Source organism: Sus scrofa, chromosome 10 (assembly GCF_000003025.6).
Source record: "Sus scrofa isolate TJ Tabasco breed Duroc chromosome 10, Sscrofa11.1, whole genome shotgun sequence".
NCBI lineage: Eukaryota > Metazoa > Chordata > Mammalia > Artiodactyla > Suidae > Sus > Sus scrofa.
In genome coordinates, this window is record NC_010452.4 from 48217405 (window position 1) to 48239792 (window position 22388).

Consider the following 22388-nt stretch of genomic DNA (forward strand, 5'->3'; position numbering starts at 1 on the left):
CGTCTGCATTCGCATGAAGCACAAAATACAAAATAACCTTCCAAAACTTTGGGTCTGGGACTTGGCTTCAGTTAGAACCCTCTCCTCAGTTAAATCCCGTTTTCTTATTTGTTCCCTGTTACTCTCTCTGCACCCCCTGCAACCACCAATATAATTTCAACAGTCCTTTATAGAACTTTCTGTACTGGTTTGTAATTATCTAGGTGATTTCTCCTTCTTTCTCCCTGATTTCTTAAGAGCAGAGACTAAATAAAAATAATAATGATAGTAGTAGTAGTATTTGTAGTACTAGCAGTAATAGCAGTAGTAGTATCCTTTGCCAAATAATTTTTAACTTTCACCCTTACTCTGGGAGGTATTACCATTGTCCTCCATGTATAGATGTGGAGACAGTGGCCTCAAGGGCTTCGGTAGCCTGCTCACGTCCACACAGCCGGCCGGGTGGAGCCGGCTCTCACGCCAGGGCTGAGTGTGCCCTTCTCCATGGAATGACAGGCACGGGCGCCAGCTTGAGCCCAGCTCTTGACATGACCACCGTTCAGGAACTGTTCATAAGGTTATTGTCACACAAAGGAGAACTGAAAGGTTAGACGTGGCTGGCTCTTTACCTGGATCCAGTTTCTGGGGGAGACCTGCATGACTAAGGGTGCAGCCTCGGAGGGTGGGGTGCCTGGGCTAGACGCTCAGCTGTGTGACCCCAGGCAAGTGCACTCACGCTCACGTCCCACGGTTTCTCTCTGTCAAATGGGGGTGAGGTCTCTGCTGACCTCAGAGTGTGGGCCCACCCAGGAGTCAGTGAACCCCGCTATGAAAAGCGCTTAGAATAGCACTGGTACATTTTAAGCACTGGGTAAATACTGGTCCTTTTTTATTTTTATTTTTCGGGGGTCGGGGGGATGGAAACCTTTTATTTATTTTAATTTTTTTATTCAAGTGTAGTTGATTTAGAATGTTTTATCAATTTCTATACCATAGTGACCCAATCATCCATATATATACACACATTTTCTTCTCATATTGTCTTCTATCACGGTCTGTCCCAAGAGACCGGATCTAGTTCCCTGGCTGTACAGTAGGACCTCAATTGCTGATCCATTCTAAATGTAATAGTTTGCATCTACTAACCCCAAACTCCCCATTCATCCCACTCCTTCCCAATACCGGTCCTTTTTTAAACCTCAGCAGTCCTAAGTACCTTACAGGGACGAATATAAATATTTGTTGTGTAAAGTTGTATTACATATACAAGAACAAATGCACATGAGCTAATAATGTCTTTAGAGAGTGGCCGGAAGTATTTCTCTTTGGGAGCAGGATTACTGGACCCATTTATTTATTTAGTTAGTCTTTTTCTAGGGCCGCATCCAAGATGGGCCTACGCCACAGCCACAGCCATGCCAGATCCGAGCCTAGTCTGTGAGCTACACTGCAGCTCAGGGCAACACCAGAGCCTCAACCCACTGAGCAAGGCCAGGGATTGAACCTGCATCCTCATGGATACTAGTCAGATTCATTTCCACTGCGCCACGACAGGAACTCTCTTACTGTGCTAATTTAAATGGGTCCAGTACGTTGCTCTGGCTCTGGTGTAGGCCTGTGGCTTCAGCTCTGATTAGACCCCTAGCCTGGGAACCTCCATATGCTGAGGGTGCAGTCCGAAAAAGACAAAAATAAATAAATAAAAAATAAATTGGCCCATTAAATACAGTTGAAACCTGAATTACCCAGAAGCAAAGGCAGAAGCCCTAAACCAAAGTTTAGGTTTCAATACAAAATTTAATCCTTTCTTTAGGAGTTCAGATACTCTGCTAGTCTTTGGGTCTACTAGTCTACTAGTCGAGACCCAGTACGCTACTAGTACTCAGACAAAATGGTTGTGAATTTTTTTCAGTTACTCTTTTTTTGTACATAGTTGGATTTATTGATCGGTGTTTTTCAGGGCAGATATACATGGCTTAGGTTTGTTTCCTGATTGTTGCCTGTTGTTTGGCTTGTTCTTTGGCCTTGGTGAAACACTGAGATCAGTTCTTAAAAATATATTAAAATGCTTTTTAAAACATAGAAAATGTTTTTCTATTTGTTGTAGTCACTATGAATATTTTTCAGTAACCTTAGTTACACAAAAGTTATCAGAAGATAAAGCTATGGACACCCATCAACTTAAGATAATTTTGTTAATGTTTATGTCATTCTTAAAATAAATAATTTAAAATGCATTGGTGCTTTCAACATAAATAGCTTCTGAATTCAGAATCTGTTTTCTTAATTTCTTCTTAGCCTAGTAAATAAAGTAATCCACTGGGAACTGGTAAAGCATATCAATCAAACCAGAGACTTTTTTAATTTATTCAGTGACACACTGAAATTAAGGCAGTGTATGCTTGAGAGTTTAAGTTCTAGTGCAGACTGCCTGGCTTTAAATCTTTGCTTCGCCACTTGTTAGCTGGAGAATCTTAAACAAGTTACCTAATCTCTCTAAGCCCTAGTTTTTTCATCTACCAGTTGGGGATAGTCATAGTGACTGCTTCACAGGATGATGGGAATTAAATTAGAAAACCCACATAATGTGTGTTAGCCTAGGGCCTGGAATAGAGTAGGTAGCAAATACGTGCATATTCTAGCACCATTTTCCAGGGCTACTGAAATGAATGAAATAGTCCTTGCCCTTCAGGACCATATGAGGAAAACACATAAACTAATGACAGAAGCTCTGGCATAGGCTTGGGACCCTGGCGGAACAGGACTGGTCCTCTGCCTGGAGGTCAAGGACAGGCTCTCAGAGGTGGACATTTTCTTGGAGGAGCAGTTTCAGTGGAGTGACGATAGAAGAAGCTAGACTGCCGTGGTTAAAATCTTCTGTATTAAACATTCTGGCTCAAATATCTTTAGCATAAATCAAGCTGAAGTCCTCAGAGTCATTAATTTACCACCTGAGAAGAGAAGAAGCTGAAAACCTCTCTGAAAGGCTCGGCAATGTCTCATTATGCAAGCACACGAAGAAGTTTTCAAGGAGCCAAATTGCATTGTCTTTTCTAACATTGAATTCTTAGTTCCACCAAAATTTTGTCAAATAGAAATCGATAAATGATTGGCTCCTTAATGACTTCTTGGAATTATTATCCTATGCAACATTCAGTATATACTAGGCTAGAGATTCCATGTACTTTATTTTTTTTTGGCCTCAACTGTGGCATGTGGAAGTTCCCACGCCAGGGATGGAACCCATGCCACAGCTGTGGCCTGCACCACAGCTGCAGCAATGCCAGATCCTTAACCCACTGTGCCACCCATGTACTACTTCTTTTTTTTTTTTGTTTTTTTTTTTTTTTTTTTTTTGGTCTATTTATGGCCACACCCACAACACATGGAGGTTCCCAGCTAGGGGTTGAATCGGAGCTATAGTCACCGGCCTCCAACACAGCCACAGCCACTCCAGATCCGAGCCTCGTCTGCGACCTGCACCACAGCTCAGGACAACACCAGATCCTTAACCCACTGATCAAGGCCAGGGATCGAACCTGCATCCTCATGGATGCTAGTCAGATTCCTTTCACTGAGCCATGATGGGAACTCCCGTTCTTCTGGGCAGAACTCCTGCTGAGCATCTCGTCCTTGCTCCAAAACATGTTTCTTGCACAGTGGGTCAGCCGTGCAGCCTCTGCCCCATTGAAACAGTGCTTCTCAGCTCTGCCTCACCCCAGGCCATCCTTTTGGAGCTGGGCCAGCTGGCCCCCAAGAGCAGGCCTGCCTCTCCATCCGGTGGGTTCTTGGGGGCAGCCAGCTCATTGGCCATGGCATTTGATAAATGGCAACTGTAATACTTGCTAAATCTACCTGGAATAGACTTGAATTATAGGAAAGAACTTCATTTTCTTCAAACAGAAACAGATCACATTTGTGAGCAAAATGAAGTAATTGTGAAGGGGGTCTGTGTTTTTGAAAATCTCATAAACTAAAAGCTCATCTTCCTAGAAATACATCTAGTAAACCACTAAAAAAAATACTAACAGTATGTTGGATATAACAGTATTATGAACAGAAAGACTGAGTCCACAGCCTTTAAACATTCTCATCAATTTTGTTATATGTTTTCAGTCCAAAATCAGTCTTACTCGACAGAATTCTGTCTTTTCATCTGTAGTTTCCCCAAGGTTTCAGTCTTGAGCCACTCTGAAACCTGACTAGGTATTCCGTCAAGTGTCCGAACTATTGTGTGTAATGAATGTGTAATTTGTAATTGAAAATCTGGGGCTAATGCCCAATGTGACTGTTCTGCACTTCTTCTTACTCTTTTAACCGATGACCACATGTAGCTTTTGACATGTCTTGCTGTAATTTGCTGTCAATAATACCTGACATGAAATAGCCAGTATCAGAAATGTTCCCTTATTTATCATGATCCCTAATTTATTATTTATTCATTATGATCTCCTTAAATTGTTTCACGTATTTTTCTTTAGATTAGACAGGGGAGCGCATGCTATGCTCAGGGAGACTTGGGGGAACATCTTTTCATTTACCAGGTGTTCCATGATCCCCGCGCTAAATTACATCTTGACCCCAACTCCTAAGCAAGAGGAGGCCACAGAGGGAGAAACGCAGAGAGAAACGAGTAGTTAATGTCCAGAGGCCTGGGTCCAGGAACATTTTCTAGAGTTCTCATGACAGTTTTTGCCTTCAGAACTTGACTGGGCATAAGATGTAACACCAACAGATCAGGAAAATCCAGCATTTGGTACATTCCTGTGCCAAGTGGCTGAGGTACTGAAAATAGGCAAGATGCATGTGGAAATCCAAGTTTATAGTGGGAATTCAGACTCCTCACTCTTAAAACGATGACTCCAAGTGTAGTAAATCCTGCCCCATACTTCGGATGTCATCATTTAAAGATCATATTACTTCAGTAATCAATAGAATCTGTAAAGTACTGTGTTAGCTGCCTGTCCTCACTCAGGTATCAAATAGTAATTGTGTCAAAGGAAGTCTAGCTTTTCAAATGACATTTCATTTGGGGAGTTCCCGTCGTGGCGCAGTGGTTAACGAATCCGACTAGGAACCATGAGGTTGCGGGTTCAATCCCTGGCCTTGCTCAGTGGGTTAAGGATTCGGCGTTGCTGGGGGTTGTGGTGTAGGTTGCAGATGCGGCTTGGGTCTGGCATTGCTGTGGCTGTGGTATAGATCAGCAGCTGCAGCTCTGATTCGACCCCTAGCCTGGGAAGCTCCATATGCCGCGAGTGCAGCCCTAAAAAGACAAACAAGCAACAGCAACGGCATCTCTCTCCTAAATCCTCCTCCAAGGACCTGACAAAATGCTGTCCTGGCCACCCCCTCCACCCAGGCCTGTCCCCCTCTCCAGCCAGATGCTGCCTAATGGTCTGTACCCGCCTTGTGGCATTTCTCTTTGTCCAGTCTGGGTGAGAGGGGTTTATGCAGGTGTCCTGTCTAATGAGCCTGACCTTAACTCCTTCACACGGAGGGTGTGCAGGAAACACTGGTGGGCCGAGTCAGAGCAGTGTTCTCTCGGTTGGCCATCTGCTCCCGGAGTTAGCACGGGTCCCTCACACCCCTTCCTTTATGTAGGGACACAAGACCTTAAATCAATACTAGTCATTGTGAACGAATCCATACATAGTGTTTTGTTTATTCTGAGAAAAATCTATCGGGTACTAGCTGGGCGTTTGGCACTCTGAATGCCGAAGAGCACACATTCTGATGAGAACTGCAAACTCCCAGCTACGTAAATGCAGTGTGGAAAGTGCCAGCAACATGGCTCATAGAAAGTACTCTGAGTGTGTGAAGAAGAGAGCGGCTAGTTCTGCCTGGTGGCTAGTGGAGGTCAGTCTCTCTCAAGCCGGGTCCAGGTTCTACAAGACCAGTCAGAGGGGAAAGCCGGGGGAGTCTTAGAGGTCAGGCGAACGAGTTTTAAACACCTGTTTGGTGGCATCAGAATCCAGGCATGAGGTGAGCTGGGGTCTTTCACTTTCTACTCATGCAAATTTAAGAGCTTCTGTGCCCCCCTGGCTCCTAAAAGAGCTGAGTTGCTGTTTCTAGAAAGTAGACTGGAATTCTCTTTTTTTTTTTTTTTTTTTTTTTTTTTTGGCTTTCACATGGTATAGGAGCACTTAGCAATAATCTGTGGTCAATTCATTTAGCATAAAAGGTCTAGATGCAGCCATAGTGTATGCAAAATAAAATTCTGGTTGTGAATAAAACTTCACCTTAGATTTTGATGATAGAACATTCTTAGTCCTAACATTTCTACATGGAGTCGTTCAACAAACATGCATTGAGTGCCCAAGTGTACAGCTTCTGTCCCAGGAGTTGGGGGCACACCCCCGCAGCTCCCATCAGCCTCCTCTACAGACCAGCTGTGAGGGGCAAAAGGCAGGAAACCATCTGACAGCAGTGTGGATGCACTTTTTATAGTGATATTTACCAAGCATTTTGACACCAGAAGTCGCGGGGCAAAGTAAAGCAGAGAAGGGAGATGACCTTCTGAATGGTCCTGTCGAGAATTCCATTTGGGAGTTGCTGGGTCCAGAATCTTCCCCCACGTGATCTGATAAATTTAAGCCCTTCCCTGAGCTCTTTGCTCATCACAGGACCCTATGGACATAGCCAGGCATTTTGAGGAGCAACAGAATAAACAAAAATAATAATTCCTATTCTCCAGGAGGAAAACCTAAACCCAGATCCTCACATTTCCGGTACAGTCTAGAAAATCTAAAGTAGTACCAGGTTTGCAAATTTTAAATACGATATCTGAGAGTAAGCTTTCATAAAACATCTTAAACGAGGTTTCTTTTTTTTCTAATGAAAAGTGTAACAACTGCATTTTTTTCACCTCCAAGTTATTGCAGTTACCATGTTATGATCCACAGCGAATGACTTAATAGTTTAGGTTATGGCCCATGCACTTTACTTAACAAGAATTTCTTGAGTGCCTACTGTGTGCCAGGCCCTAGGGATACAAAGTCTGGGTTCTCAGACCAGGAAGGTCTGCCGTCTAGTAAATAATTATAATACAGTGTAATAAACACAGTCCTGTAAGTATGTCAGATAAGCAGCAGTGCCGGCGCCTCGTTGCCTCCTTGGGGAAGAAGGCGTTAGGAGGGAGCTTCGAAAAAGAAATGGTGTGAGCTGGGTTGAAAGCTGGAGAGGGGGCTGTCAAATCCACGGTGCACCATAGCGAAATGTACCACCAGTGCCTGAGCTTCTCCGGTAGGGAGTCCAAGCTGAAAGCAGCCGCCCCGTGTTCTGATCCAGTATCCCAGACAGGAAAGCCCAGTGCCTGGTATATGGGCCTTCCTCTGGTGCTCTGGGGTGGAGCTCCAGATTTGCCTCCCAAACGCAGGGGTCAGGGCTGAATTTAAACTGCCCGGGCACCTGCTCAGCATTTTTATTTTCTGTATTAGTTGACATAAGTTTCATTGGAGAAAAAATCCACTTCCACAGCTAAAGCCACTGGCACAGTACAAAAAGCCTGGTTCACATCCCAACCCCAGGTTCAGCTGGTAGCCCTGGTTCATGTCCTTGAGCAAATGAGGTCAAATTATTTAACATAGGAGAAAGCTATCTATAAATTAAGACGAGAATGCTTTTTCTTTTTCTTTTTTTTTTTTTTTGGCTTTTTAGGGCCTCACCTGAGGCACATGGATCTTCCCAGGCTAGAGGTCCAATCAGAGCTACAGCTGCCAGCCTACACCACAGCCACAGCAACACTAGATCCGAACTGTGTCTCTGACCTACACCACAGCTCACAGCAACACCTGATCCTTAACCCACTGAGCGAGGCCAGGGATCGAACCCATGTCCTTATGGTTCCTAGTCGGATTCCTTTCCGCTGAGCCAGGACGGGAACTCCCAAGAATGCTTTTTCAACGTACTTCTCTCCACTGCTTTTCTTAATATTGGAATTAGAGCATCTTGTTTGGTGAATTACAAGTAGTCAGTGGTTCTGTAAACTGCACACACGGGCCCTCAGAGCCGGGGCTGAGGGGTTTGCAGGCTATGTGGACGTGGCCATAGCTAGTGATGTTTTTCTGTGGCTCATATGCCTTAAATCGGTTGCTTCAAATCTTGCTTTTAATGATGTATTTATGTTCTTTTGGTAGCCAGAAGTGCAACTTGCTGAAGGCTTCGATGTGTTCATGCCTAAATCTCAGCTGGACTCTATACTGTCAAACTACACTCGCTCAGGAAGCCTTCTGTTTAGAAAATTGGTGTGTGCATTTTTTGATGACAAGACTTTGGCTAACTCCTTACCCAATGGGAAGAGGAAAAGAGGACTCAATGACAACCGGAAAGGACTAGACCAAAATATTGTGGGTGCAATCAAAGGTTGGTCTGCATCATTTCATTTTATGGGGTCTTTGTTAAGCTTTGCCTTCCTTCCATAAAGATGTAGCTGAAGCTGTAGTACACGAGCCAGCGGCGAAATGAACTTGCTGTTGGCTGTTGCCCACTGGCGTGGCTTTTGGGTATGAGCTCCACCCCAAGTACCACTAGCATTTGCTGTTTCCAGGTGATGGGAATTTGTTAAAAATCATATTTTAAGAGCCAGTGTGATCTGCTGCAGAACCAGAAGGAAGTTTTTTCCTTGATTAACTTTGGAAATGAAGGTATTGTTTTTCCTCTCAGTAATTTCTAACAACGTCATCAAAATAGCATTTATACTTCGGTGTTTAGTTGTTCAGTAAGAATAACGCCATGATGCTTTTTTGAAAATAAAGTGAAACCGTTCTCTCCGAAGTTCAGAAGTGGCTTTACCAGGTCACTGCCACTGATGACATTTTAAATGGAAGTGAACCCACTGTGACGGCAAACCCCACGCTGGTCTTGTGACGTTGGAGTCATGCTAGTCAGATGACCAGAGACGACCACGGGTCTCTCCCTTAACAGCTGGGAACATGTGTCTCAATCCCACCACATCGGGTTAGCCTCACAGGTGCACATACGAGCAGGTCTTCATTTACGTCCGCTTCCACATCCTAGATGTATTTTTTAATTTAATTTTTTCTCTTATTTCTTAATGTTAAAGTGTCATTATTTAGGACTCTGATACTTGCAATTTTAGGTCACAGAAGTATTTAGATGTAGTTTTCAGGAAGACTGTGAGTGAACTCTCAAATATAAACACAACTGCCAGGAACATGAAATTGGGAGGGGGCCTTAGAGGCGCTAAAATCACTGACCAGGATGTTCCCCGCTGCCCCGTTGCTGTGTCGTCCGGCTGTTGAATGGGCGACGACCCACAGAGAGCAACCCCCCACCGCCCCGGCCGGCCCTGCCACCCACCATCGTGCAGAATGAGGAAATGAGTCTAATGGCACTTTGAGGATACTTGGAAACCCGCAATTAACTTTTCAAAATAATGCGATTTTTAAATGGAGTTAGCGAGTTCCAAGCAGCCTTTGTTCATGGCCAGAAGGACTTCGGCCCTCAATTAACAGAGAATTTCTCATTCTCCAACCCACTTTTTTTCACATAAAGTGACAGCTGAGTTGCATTAAATAAGAAAAGCTGCGGAGATATCCCAATCTGTGCCATTTCTGAAAAGAATGATTCAGCCTGAAGCGACACTAAACCCAAGATTACAGAGTTTGAAGAATAGTCAGTGATGTAACTAGGACTTGCTGAAGTGAAGAAAGGTCCCGTTTGGATTTAATAGGGCTGGGCTTCTGGAAGCATGAAGGTCAAAGCCGGTGGTGCTTTTCATGCTGAAGCTTTTAAACACGCTGTCACGTAGCCAGGAACTGTCTTGATTTTTCTCTTTTCCAGGGCAGTTTATTAAGAATATGAGGTGTTTAGAAATTAGGGAATCATAAATGGCCATGTTCCGTTTTAATGATGGTAGAAGAGTTACCCTAATCACAGATGATAATGAATAATAATAATCATTATCAGTAGACTGATATGGGTTTTCTTCTACCATTTTCAGCTGAGGCCAGACATCCCCAGTAGTTTGAAAAAATACATTACCAACGCAAGTAGAGAATATGCCTTCGTCTTCTTCACATCCCTCCTCTTCAGCAGGAAATAAAAGTGGCAATGAGGCTTCTGCTCTAATGCGTAGTAAAGCAGATCATTCAAATCAAAAACTTAAATTTTCTAAACGCTTCTTGTATTGTTGAATGAAAGCTGGCATTAGAAATACTTTTAGCACAACAAAAAGCTTGAGACCAGACAGAATTCCATTCATAAGGCACCAACAACCTAAGTCAAGAGAGGTTGGATATTTACTTATTTGCAGTGTTGATTCATAGAAATATTCTTATTTTGATTTTTTTCCTGATTACAAAAATAATACATGCCCGTAAAAACTCCAAACCATAAAAAAGCACGGAAAGCTGAAAGGCCTCCATCCTCCCCCTCCGGTTACGGAGGACATTCCTACATCTTCAACAAGTATGAATTCAAAAAGTATTAATTCAGGGAGTTCCCTTTGTAGTGCAGGGGAAAGGAATCCGACTAGTATCCTCGAGGATGCGGGTTCGAACCCTGGCCTCACTCCGTGGGTCGGGGATCCAGCATTGCCGTGAGCGATGGTGTAGGTCACAGATGCCGCTCAGATCCTGTGTGGCTGTGGTGTAGGCTGGCAGCTGTAGCTCTGATTCAACCCCTAGCCTGGAAACTTCCATATGCCCTGGGTGTTGCCCTAAAAAGCAAAAAAAAAAAAAAAGTATGAATGTGCTATCAGGTTTGTCTCTCTTAAGAGAATATTCTCCTCCTTCGGATTAGCCACAGTTTTCACCTGATGTATTCTGACAATGTCTTACAAGCACCTTGAGGACAAGCTTTGTCTTATGCCCGTGGCACTTCACTGCAAGCTCTGCACACAGTTCCGTTTCCATAAATGCAGGTTGGGTGAGTGAATGGATGTAGGTTTTTATTTTTCATCCCGCCTTTGCCCTTAATTTATTGGCATAATGGGCCTGGTACTAAACATCCATGCACAGGCCTTCCCACACCTAATTTGGAACAACTGACATCAAAACGTTGCTATAAATTTCTACCAGTTAATAAACTACCAATGAAAGCAGAAAAACAGAAACCGAAATTGAATATAAATTGGAATAAAACTCTCCTAATCCCCTAGTATTTTTTTCCTCTGCCGACCATCTTTTCACTCGCTAAAAGTTTATTAACCCACATGCTACAATATAAAGTGTTTTTTGCAAGTAGCTATTAATTGGAGGTCTTTCTTTTTTAACCAGAGAAAAATCACATAAAATTTAATAACGTGTATACATGGGAGAGACCCAGGAAATCTGAGCAACCCCAAATCGAAGGCCTTATAGAATAATCATACCCAGTGTTTCTTGCCATTCTTAGAGTTGGAGAAATTTATTTCCTTAACCAAGGCTTTCGAGTCTGAGCAGTCTGGCAAAGTGATAGAATGGTTTCTTTCTACATAACAGTGGCAAGGCTACTCATGTCACCACGGCTGTCTGCCACATACATTGAAAAGAGTTAGAAATATTAATATTCAGTCTTTCTTCCCTGTCCTTTATGGAGGAGTGCACCAATACTGTATTAATCCGAAAAGTCCTACAGCCCGGAATATACGTGATGGGTCGGTTTTACAAAATCTTCAAAGTAAAATCAACAAGGGGGGGCTGGATTTTGTTTCAGACAAAGCGATGAGGTGGTCAAGACAAGAGTGGGGAAAAAAGATGAAGGAAAACCTGCAAAACGCTTGTAACTGGGAACAGGAATGGACCGAAAAGCAGAGTTTATCGTGGGGTGCTGAACGTCGCTCTGTGTAGTGATAATTAATATTTCCCGTGGCGTAGTATCTTGAAAATAAAATATAAGCCTCTTGTGAGAGAACATGTTTTCCACTTGGTTTCATCTGTCTTATGGCAGCTAGCACTCCTTGGTAATTCATTAAAAGTCTTCACCTATAGGTGTGACCCCAGGTGTTGAGGATGAAAGGATCCTTAAGTAGAGCCATTCACCTGAGCACTCTGAATTTAACTCCGGAAAGAAACAGCTGAGGATCTTAAGTGGAGTCTCAGGTTTTGGTCCTGAGCATAGTTTAGTATCTTGGCTTTAGGTTGGATTTGATGCAGCGTGGAGCTCAGGACGCATGTGCTCCTGCTGAAGACTACCTAGTTCCTGATGCCCTGTGCCAGGAGAGCGAGCACGGCGTCCTAGGGAGTTATTGGATATTGACACCACTGTCACATTCCTGAACGCTCTTCAGAAAGTATAGCTGCAGGAAAGCCATTTTTCGAACCTGGGTTATGATTTTGTATTCAGCTTCAGAGCGATTAGGTGAGAAGGTTTTATTCCCATCAAACTACACTAGATTCTAGGATCCACTTGCATTGCAAGGAAATGGCCTCTGCTTGTCAAGTGCAAGAACCACTCCACTGCCCCAGCTCACTCCATGCAACCCACGCTGTAGCACAAACTACGGCTGCTCCCCGGAGCATCAGGGCCAATGACCTGCCACCTGCAGAGACAGCCCACTGGGATCAGAGCATCCCCCCCACCCTCACCCCTGGGCGGGAGTGAGGATTCTCCCGACACCCAGCTGTGCTTCTGACACTTCACGTGACCTCACCTCTCAGGGGCTCTGCTGAACAGACCACCAGAACCTCTCCTTTTATTCCAGCAACTCTAGAGACATGTAGGCTCTCTCTACTTTCCACTGAAGAATCCCTTTATTTCTCATTTTTATTGTATATCATGCCTCGTTTCCTTGGGCATGTTCCCCAAGAGTGAATGGCTGTTTTCTCTTTGCTCTCAAACAGACTTTAATATGTTTGGGGGTGGAATCTACACCTGATTTCTTAGGTATTTCTTGATGGTAACTCTTGGTGCTTTGAGAACCCCGTGTAAGAACAAGCCTGAAACATCAGCTTGGACTCAGATACCCCTATGATGTTGATGGTTTTAATTCCATTTGAGGGAGAGGAAACTGAGCCTTTGAGAAATTAAGTAAACTTAAACAGCTAGTGATGGGGAGAGAGCCAGGATTTAACCCCTGGCCTCTCTGACTCCAAAGCTCTTCTTTCCTTCTCTGAGGACTATTTGAAAAGATAAGTATCCTGACTTTAAATTTCTATCTTAAAATCGAGCATTTTGGATTCTTCATAAGGGCCACTGGGAAGGTGGCCATACCAATGATTTAAAATGAAATGACCAGTCGGTGGTTGTATTATGTTCGGAATGAATTTCTGGGTAAAGCTGGGGTGTCCTTCAGTTTATGTATTAGCTTCAAGGGCAGGTCTTCTTTCGAAGACAGAGAGGATCAGTCCCTCACGGGAGGGAGGGGAGTAGAAGCGTGACCCCTTCTCTAGGGAAACAGGCATTTACGACATGTCTCTGTGCATAGAACTGCGAAGCACGCAAGTCCCACTGCGTGTGAGTGGTCGTCCAGCATTGTGTGTAAATTCAATTCTAGTTGAAGTGTTTGGCCAGTGGAACCAGTTGATGAATGGTTTCATTCAGGAATCCTTTTGGAAATGAATTATCATTTGTTAACTTGTCTGTTCATATTTTCACGTGTCAGCTTAAAACAGGATAGAACTGCATAATCTACAACAAAATCGTGTGTAACCACTGTATAATGACATCAGATTGATCGCTTGACTCTCAGCCCTGTTTGTGGTTGGTGTTGTCTGCATTCCCCGCCTTCGCGTGAGGCCCGGTGACAGGTGGGTGATGTTGAACCTCGGGGCGGTTCCGTACGCAGAGCCCCACCTGTCCATCCCCTTCCGTGGCTGCCCAGTGTGCATCACGGTTACCTGAGGGGTTGGTTCAAAGCTCACATTTCTGGCCCCATCCTCAGAGACTGAGTCAGTTGGTGCAGGGGAGTCCCAGAAATCTGAATTTTGAATGGACAACTGCGGGGGACAGACACAGACAGTCTTCGGATCACCCTTGGAAGAACAGTGCCAGCCCGGCTCCGATTCCAGCCTCTGGCTCTGCCAAGTCACAATCTGCTTGAGCTGCACCTGAAGGGCTCCCACACAAGTTCACCTCCTCTCTGTTCTAAGAGCCACTCTCGGGAAATCCCTGTTGGCACTGCAGCAGCTCGGGCCAGTGCTGTGGGGCGGGTTCAAGCCCTGGCCTGGGAACTTCCGTGTGCTGCAGGTGCGCCCGCACCCCCTCCGCGCAAAGAGCACCTCTTTTCTGAAGGCTGCCCTCATCTTTCCTGGAGCAAATGAGAAGAGAGCGGGTGTCAGCTGCTCTCATCCTTTAGCTCTCTGGGGCTTAACCCGATTTTTTTTCCTGTCATGTTACATGACGTGCCTGCAGTGCTTCCCTGGACTCGAGTGATTGACTGTGCAGGTTACCAGAGTGGAGAAGGGAGGGGCCGGGCTTCAGCCCGACTCTGGCTGTGGATCACTGACCACACGTGTAGTTTTCCGTGAGGCCTCATCACCACAGCGAAAAATGTCACCTCGTTCTTGGCAGGCATTCGGCCAGCCTCCTCCATGGCTCAAAGCCCCTCTCCAGCCAGCTTCCTCACCAAATATCATGGTACAGACAACGTGGTCTTGGCTGCCTTTCCGGTACCGGATAAGTCATGAGAACACAAGCTGTCCGCAGCGTTGTCGCTGACCTCACACTTCACAATCAGCAGCAGGCATGAAAGCTCTATGCCAAAGATGAATGGGGCACGGCCCTGACCAAAGGACTATGCAGAGGAAATGTCAAGTGCCCGTCAATGACAGAGGCTGGAAATTCCTGTCAGCAAAGGCTACGGAACAGGTGACCTCTGAACTAGACCTTGAAGGATGAGCAGAATAAGTTTGGTGAAACGTCAATGACGGCATCAGGTGTTCCCCGGTGGCCTCGTGATTAAGGATCCGGTGTTGTCACTGCTGGGGCATGGGTTGGATCCCTGGACCGAGCATGAGCGCAAACAAACAAACAAAAAAAAAAAAGGCATTGGGTGAAAGCCTTTGGCCTCAACAACTGTTTAAAGTCTGTTCTAAGTGTTGGGCCTTGAGTCCTCACCAACCCGTTCACCTTAAGGTGTTTAACCTCATGAATTAAATGCCAATGAGATGGACCCAAGCATAGTTTACCCCCCAGGGGTTTTCAGCCAGAGATGTGCTTCTTAAAGCTGCATTTGAAAGCTGCCTCGGCTCCATCCCAGACTTGATGAACCAGAATCCTAGGGGTTGGTGGCCAGAGTGAGTCGTAGGACTGTCCCCACTTTGTCAGTGGTCTTCCTAAGCTCAGAAAAGGAACCTCACCTTCCTCGAAATTATAGCTCCACCTATTTGCTGCATCAGGAGCAAAAGGAAACGTGGAGAAATTTGTGAAGAAGGCGCTTGTGGCTTTATTGATCTTTCTTCAGCCCATCACAGGAGCCCAATGTGGATTAACTTGCAAGGATTTGCTCCAACTCCCAGTTCCTGAATTCTTAGCCAACCTGCATTTTAGCACTGATGCCAAGATTGACATAAACAGCCTCCTGTCAAAAGAGATGAGTTTGTCACCCAGACAGAGCCACTCCAGCACCACTCTGCCTCTTGCAATGTTATGGACACCCTTCCCGTTGTGGACGATGTCGGTTTGTGTATTTATGGTGTCAGTTTTCCGGCAGATGCAAGTAGCATGTCCTCAGGACGCGGCCCCGTCCTCATTTGCAGCATGGCACCACGTGGGCTGGCCACGGCCCTCAACACAGAAATCAGTGTGCTCTCCACAGCCCGTCTCCCTTTTTCTTTAAATCCCTGAATTGTGTGGCTGATCTAAAAACTTCCCTGGCGTCTTTGGGTAATGCCAAATCTCTCCTGTGTTCTCTCCCAGGCAGAATTGTCTAAGAAGTCCCAAATTGGTCAAATCACATTCCTTGTAGCTTTTCTCCTAGACCTGTAGTTGATGCTAGTGATCTGGCAATTGTGGGGTTTTGAATTTTTTTTAATTTCTTTTATTACAGTATAGTTGATTTACAGTGTTGTATCGATTTCTGCTATACAGCAGGGTGACCCAGTCATACATACATATGGGCGTTCTGGCAGTCGTTCTAACTCCTCTCCATGAACAGTTACTGTCTCATTCAAGGTATGCAGCAGAAACCTGGGAGATTGGGGAACTGGCATTTGCTTAGCTCTCTGCCTTATAGGTGCATGTGCAACTGGGCCTAGGATATCTGCTGTCCCTGTGGTACTAGGGACTGATGGTCAGCCCTCAGAAACTCAGGATCTGTGTCAGCTTCCATTAAGTAAATGCCTCAGTATCCATAGACTTTTACTTAAAATTGAACTGAAAGCTGTCACCGATGGTGGCTGCCTTAAGACATCTTTGTGTAAGAGCGAGCATGGATGCATCTGTCCCATTAAACACTCCCTTAGCAGACAGAGATGCTGCCTCTTGGAATTAGTCAGGCTTTCTCACTGACTGCTCCCTACAGTCAAGCTTCTGCTATGGTGACTGTGTTTCCAGGTTCTTTCTTGCATTTGGTTCTTGATTAGATTTTGGTACCTCTCCACCGTCAGCTGCTGGTATTTCTCAGCATCCCCTCATCAGCCCCATCCTCTGAGCACAGGGGAAACCCAGTATCCGTTATGTTCCGTACTTGCCTTTCCACACCTCTTCATACCACCTGTGCCATTCTGGGCCAGCTCAGCCATCTGCAGCTAAGAGTGGGCAGATCCTAATTAGAAATGCAGGCAGAAGCCAGCAGCAAGTGAGAGTGGACAGGAGGGAGAGTTGACGCTCAGGGGCCTGGCCTCGCCTCTTTCTGGAGTCGGGTGGTATCGCTGGAAAGGTGGCACAAGGCTTCTAGCACTAGGCACCCTTGCACACACCTTATCTGACAGAGACATCAGTGATCTCCTACTTTTCAAGTGTGAAAGCTCACAGTCACTGTCAGTGCTTTTTTCCTCTGCCGCAAATCCCACTTAACCAACCCAGCCCGGCGATCCTTTGCATCCTTCCTCTCCCCTCACTGGTCCTCAGCCTCTCTGACCCTATCCGGGTCCAGCTCCAGGAAAGTCCTGCAGAAAAACTCTTTGAACCTCCTCCCTGCCCCTCCTTTCTTCTTCTGGGTCTTACTATATACTGACAGCCACTGGTCCAGTGAGTTCCTGACATTTTCCCTACCTCCTCCTTGCACACGAAATCAAGGGCCAACACTGGCCTCTTCCACCCACCCCATAACTTGACCCTCTCCTTGCAGCCCTGCTCCCCAGGACTCCTACCCAGCGAACCAGCCCAGCGCGGGCACTCTTCCTCAGGCATCGCATACTCATGTTGGACTTGGAGTTATGCTGTGTTCCCCGGGGCTGCAGTGCTCTTCTCTCTTTGTAGACAAATCTAATTGGTTCTTCTTGGTCCAGTGCAAGTCTTACCCCCTCTGCCATGAGACTTTCTCCTGATGTCTGAGCCACCACTGATTTCCGGCAGCACACTTTATCTGTGTATAGCTTAGCAATTTTCCTTAACCCCTGGCTTTGCTACACAGGGTTTCTGTGGAGGATGACTCTATCATCTGTTGTCCAGACTAGGACACTTTTGAGAAAGGAAAGAGTGCTGTTCATCACCAGGACGACAGACATTTTGAACTGTCCTGGGAAAATGAAGATACATAGTCAGCCTACTTGTGTTTGGGTATCTTGTCTTCCCAGCAAGGTTGGCAGCTCCTCTTGGGCAAATCTTACATGGGAAATATTTGCTTTGCATATTCCTTGGCACATGAAACAATGATGCTCACATAATTAAAGGTCAGTAAATGCAGGGAGGAAGGAAAGCGGGGTGGAGGGAGTCCGGCGGTCACCTTTTTAAGAAAAAGTGACTTTTTAAGAAAAGAGTGGCTTCTTAAAAATTGAAACACAACTCCACCACGTCGGACATGTGCAGGGCATGGATAACAGGATACACACACAGCTTCTCCGTGACAAGATGGAAGAGGGCAGCTGGAATTCGAGAAGGCAGAATATGAGTGTGAAGATTGGAAGAAACAACAGCCACAGAAAACCCAAGGGGTGCAGAGCCATCAAGGATGGTATAAATCCTGCCAATCAAAACCATCGAGGGCATCCTGAGTACAAAGCCCAGTGGGTATTCCATGAGGGCTCTACAAGCACTGGTTATCCTTAAATACCAAAGCAGCCTCCACAATTCACAACCCAGAGAGTTTGCCTCACTTTGATTCACGCCGGAAGAGTAATCATCTCCAAAGGGTGTGGGGTTTTGACTCATAAACCCCAAGAGGGAATCTCAAAGTAGGTTAAATGTGTGATTTTCTGTTTTTACCATCGCAAGACTTTTTTTTTTTTTTTTTTTTTTTTTTGCGATTTAGGACCACACCCTCAGTATATGGAAGTTCCCAGGCCAAGGGTCAAATCAGAGCTGTAGCTACCGGCCTACACCACAGCCATGCCAGATCCAAGTTGCATCTGCAACCCACACCACAGCTCATGGCGACACCAGATCCTTAATCCAGGAGCAAGGCCAGGGATTGAACCCGCAACCTCATGGATAATACTTGGGTTAGTGGACTGCTGAGCCACAAGGGGAACTCCAGCAAGACTTCTCGATACGACGGTACACACATCCATCATCCTAGCACCTTGGTGCCTCAAAGAGAAGGTGTCAAGGAAAAGCATGAAAATTTTTTTTATTGTGGCCTCAACATAAGCCCCAAACTTTCTGAAAGCCAATCTTAGTTAGAAGGGAGTTGTCACCGTTAGAAATGAAGAGGACATTTTGAAAGCCCAGCTCTGGGGTATCCGTCCTGTGCTGACACCCAGCATCTTCGCCCAGGGGAAAGGAAGCAGGGACGGAGGGCGTGTGGCTCTGCTGACCCGATCCTTAGGGGCGAGACCCGAGTCACCCTCACTGCTCTCCCAGCCCACTCCTGCCCTTCCCACCTTGGCCGTCTCCCAAGTGAGGTGGCTGTGAGGGATGGGATGGTCCCTGAACTTCCCAAATGTGTGGTAACTCATTCTGGTCCCAGGCTGTTACTGGCTAGTGGATGGCCTCAGGACCTCATGGAATGACTTTGAACGTTCACGTGCCAAGAAACCGTAGCTTTAAAAGCCAAGAGGAAAACTCTGCACTTTGCCCCATTCGTTTCTCTAAAGAAGAGATAAACAGAAGCATTCCTCAAAGCAGTGCTTGGGTGCTGGTGCACGTGTGATTTTCAGCCACCGCCCACCCATTTGAACGGATGATTCCCGATCTTTTAAATTTTGCCTCACTTGAGCCTCTCGGTTGCTGATCTCTGAAATTAATGAGTTTTACTCTTTCCAAGATGCCTTCCAAGTAGAATTTCTGCAAATCTATGATCCTGAAACATCTCTCTATGCCAAAAAAGGGGGTACATAGTAAAACGCCACTCCATCAAAGCGTGTTATTAACCAGATCTTAATATGTAGCAGATATAATTCATCCCCCTTGAGAGACATGGAGCACCTGAAGCAAACGTGTTCCAACACAGCCAGCGGGAGGGAGGGGTTCTCCGTGTTTCCCACGAGCTGTGTTACTGATGAGCTCTGCCGAGGGCTTTCTGAAATCCAAGTAAATTAACATTAACTCCGTTTAATGTGAGACACCACTAAAGACGCGTCCTTTCAGACAGAGGCACGGTTGCGGCAAAAACTGAACAAAGGGAGGCAGCTTTGGGTCTATGGTGCCTTTCCTCCAGGCTACTCTGGCCTCAAATCTCTGAGAATCGCTATGCTTCCGCAAGATCGTCCAGGCCTCCAAGTCCCACCTGTTTGGGGAACATCAAGGATTGTAGATTTATTCCTGACTCTGCCTCTTAAGGTCTTGAAACCTTATCTTCTCCTTAAAAAAAAAAAAAAAAAAAAAAAAAAAAAAGTAAGGCGTGGCTACTTTTTCCAGTACAGAAATACTATAGTTCATTAAATTTTGTCCAAATTCTCATAATTAAATAAATATGACTGGGAGTCAGTTTTATGGATCATAGAGTCCTTTTCATTACCACAACTGAGAGTTACAGCCCTGTACAAGGACCAGCCACTAATGGACCCGTTACCTGACGGTCAGCTGTTATTCTCCTGGACCAGCTGACCGGCCTGTAGGCTCCTGCAACCACCCAATTCAGTAGGACCTTCTGATTCCATCATTATTTCGTTCACACAACTGTATCTCCTTTCCTTTGATTCTAAAGACTTCGTATTTGGGCACAACCACTGGTGAAGTTCACGAAGTCTTATTGTTAAATCAAACCGGAAATGAACCCCAGGACTCAGGGTCTTTTAAGACCGATGGCTATTTACTGAAAAATTTCTTCCTTCATTTCTTTCAAGTTAAGTCATAGACCAGAGAAAAGGACTTTCTCAGATTTATTCTTTTGCAGACCATACCTTTATGCTGCCTTTTATGCGGCAGCCACAAACTGGAGAGCTGTGGTGTCTGCCCTTTCTCAGTCTGTAGTCTAGACGATCCATAGATGGTATTATTTTAAAACCACTGGTTGACGACCTCAGGAAGACCTTGCCTGGGAAGGTGGTGATTCAGCCCGGACCTGCAGGGTGATGGATTAGCCCTCACGTTACTCCCAGCAAGGCAGATCAGCCCGTCTTCTCCTGGCTCTTCCAAAGGAAGCTTTTGGTGCCCATCCCGAGAGAGAATGTGTGTAAGGCATACACGTGCAACTGGCCAGTGCTGGCGTTGCTCATCCTGGGATTGATTGCTCCTGGATTGATTGAAGAACAAGCATCTGTCCGCGTGAGTAGGAAGCAGTCTAGAGGCCAGATGCGAACATTCCTCTTCATCTTGAACGCACTGAAGACATTTTCCAAGATAGCTTTTTTCTTCGTCCTACCACTGAGATTGAAACCAGATGTTAGTTTTTACTCCCACCCCGCTCCTTTATTTTTCTAAATATTCCTTCACCAGACTCTTTCTCCCTCCTGCTCCAGAGCAACGTGAAGTTGGTATGACTCTTCACTGTTCATGTTCTTTTGCCTTTATACTGCCTGAGTGTGTGTGCATCCATCACATGTGCTGTTGTTTTGCGAATGTGTGAGTCTACACACATGGCCCCATACTGCACTTTTTGCATGCTGGCGTCTCTTTTTTTTTTCAGGATTTATCCGTATCAATACATTCTAAATCTAGCTTATTCATTTTAACTGCTCACCACTGTATAAAGGAAGTTCTTTCTTCACCCTTCTGCTAAGAGAAGGGTTGGTTCTCCTTTTGCTGGGTTCCCTGTGGTGGGCGCCTGCAGCCGGCAGCGGAATTGAGTCTTGGAATAGAGCCATCATCTGTGTCACTAACCATTGCCAAGTGGTCCACTAAAGTGACCAGTATCATTTAGACATCAAACAGCAATGGATATGAAATCCCATCTTTCCTCATTCTTGCCAGCGTCTGGTGTTAACAAATTTCACTCTTTGCCGGTGTGATTGGTCTCAGATGGCACCTCAGTGACGAATTCCCTATTAATGAGGCTGAGCATTTCATATTTATGACTATTTGATTATCTTCGTCTGTGAATTTCCATCCGTTTCCTGCTTTTCAATTAGGTGGTTGTTCCCTTATTGGCTTGCATGAATTTTTTTTGTGAGTTACAGGTGTTAAAAACATTTTTTCTCATTTTCCAACTTGTGAAAACTTTACCCACAAAATCCTTTATCATACCCAAAGTTTAGATTTGACAGTCAGATAGATTACTTTATGCTTTGTGCATTTCTTGTACCCTTTTTTAGAAATTTTTCCTGCCCCGATGAGGTAATGGTATTCTCTCTTTTTTTTCCCCACTACCAGATTTTTTAAGTTGTGTCTTTCATATTCAGGTCTTTTATCCACCTAGAATTTACTTTTGCCTAAAACATGAGGGAGGGATTTAATGTGTTTTTCTCCATGGGTAGTAAATCATTTTAACACCATACTTTTTTTTTTTTGGTAACATGAATAAGACTAAGCTCCCTTTTTCCGTGTTTACACCTGATCTTCCCTCTACCTCTGAGCCATGGCTGCACAATTCTCAGTCATTTGGCGTTGCAGTAATTCTTCATATTCTTCCTATGAGCCACGTCCTACCGATTCCCCTCCCCCTCCCATTCTTTCCTTCCACATTTAGTTTTTTCTTCCTCAAGAACAGCCTTTCGTAATTCTTTGAATGAGGAGGGTCTGTGTGGCGTAGTCTTTCAGTCTTTGTTCTGAAAATGACAGTATTTTACTGTCACTGTATACATACACCCAAGCTCCCTGGGCCGTGTCCCTCTCCCTCCCTTTACCAACTTTGATCTGGGGTGGGGGTGGGGGCTGGGGCGGGGGATGATCCCACAGCCCCGCCTGGTCCTCTGTCTTGTGTGGTTGAAAGTACCACCAGTGTTCACAGGTCTCATATGGAAGTATTACCTGAGCTGTCAGTGTGCTTCTCTAAGCATTCCGTCATTATTCTTGTCCAAAATCCGCGTGCTTGTATACAACTTTAAATT

General features: G+C 45.2%; 1 protein-coding gene across 12 annotated transcripts in view; it reads left to right on the top strand.

Moving 5' to 3' along the window:
- The window catches only part of BEND7 (BEN domain containing 7), an 86490-nt gene that overhangs the window by 39811 nt on the left and 24291 nt on the right, over nt 1–22388 (top strand). For all 12 annotated transcript variants that reach the window (XM_021064847.1, XM_021064855.1, XM_021064857.1 and 9 more), the window contains one exon: nt 8115–8340. In XM_021064847.1, the coding sequence (XP_020920506.1) occupies nt 8115–8340 (226 nt within the window). The remainder of the gene's footprint in view (nt 1–8114; nt 8341–22388) is intronic.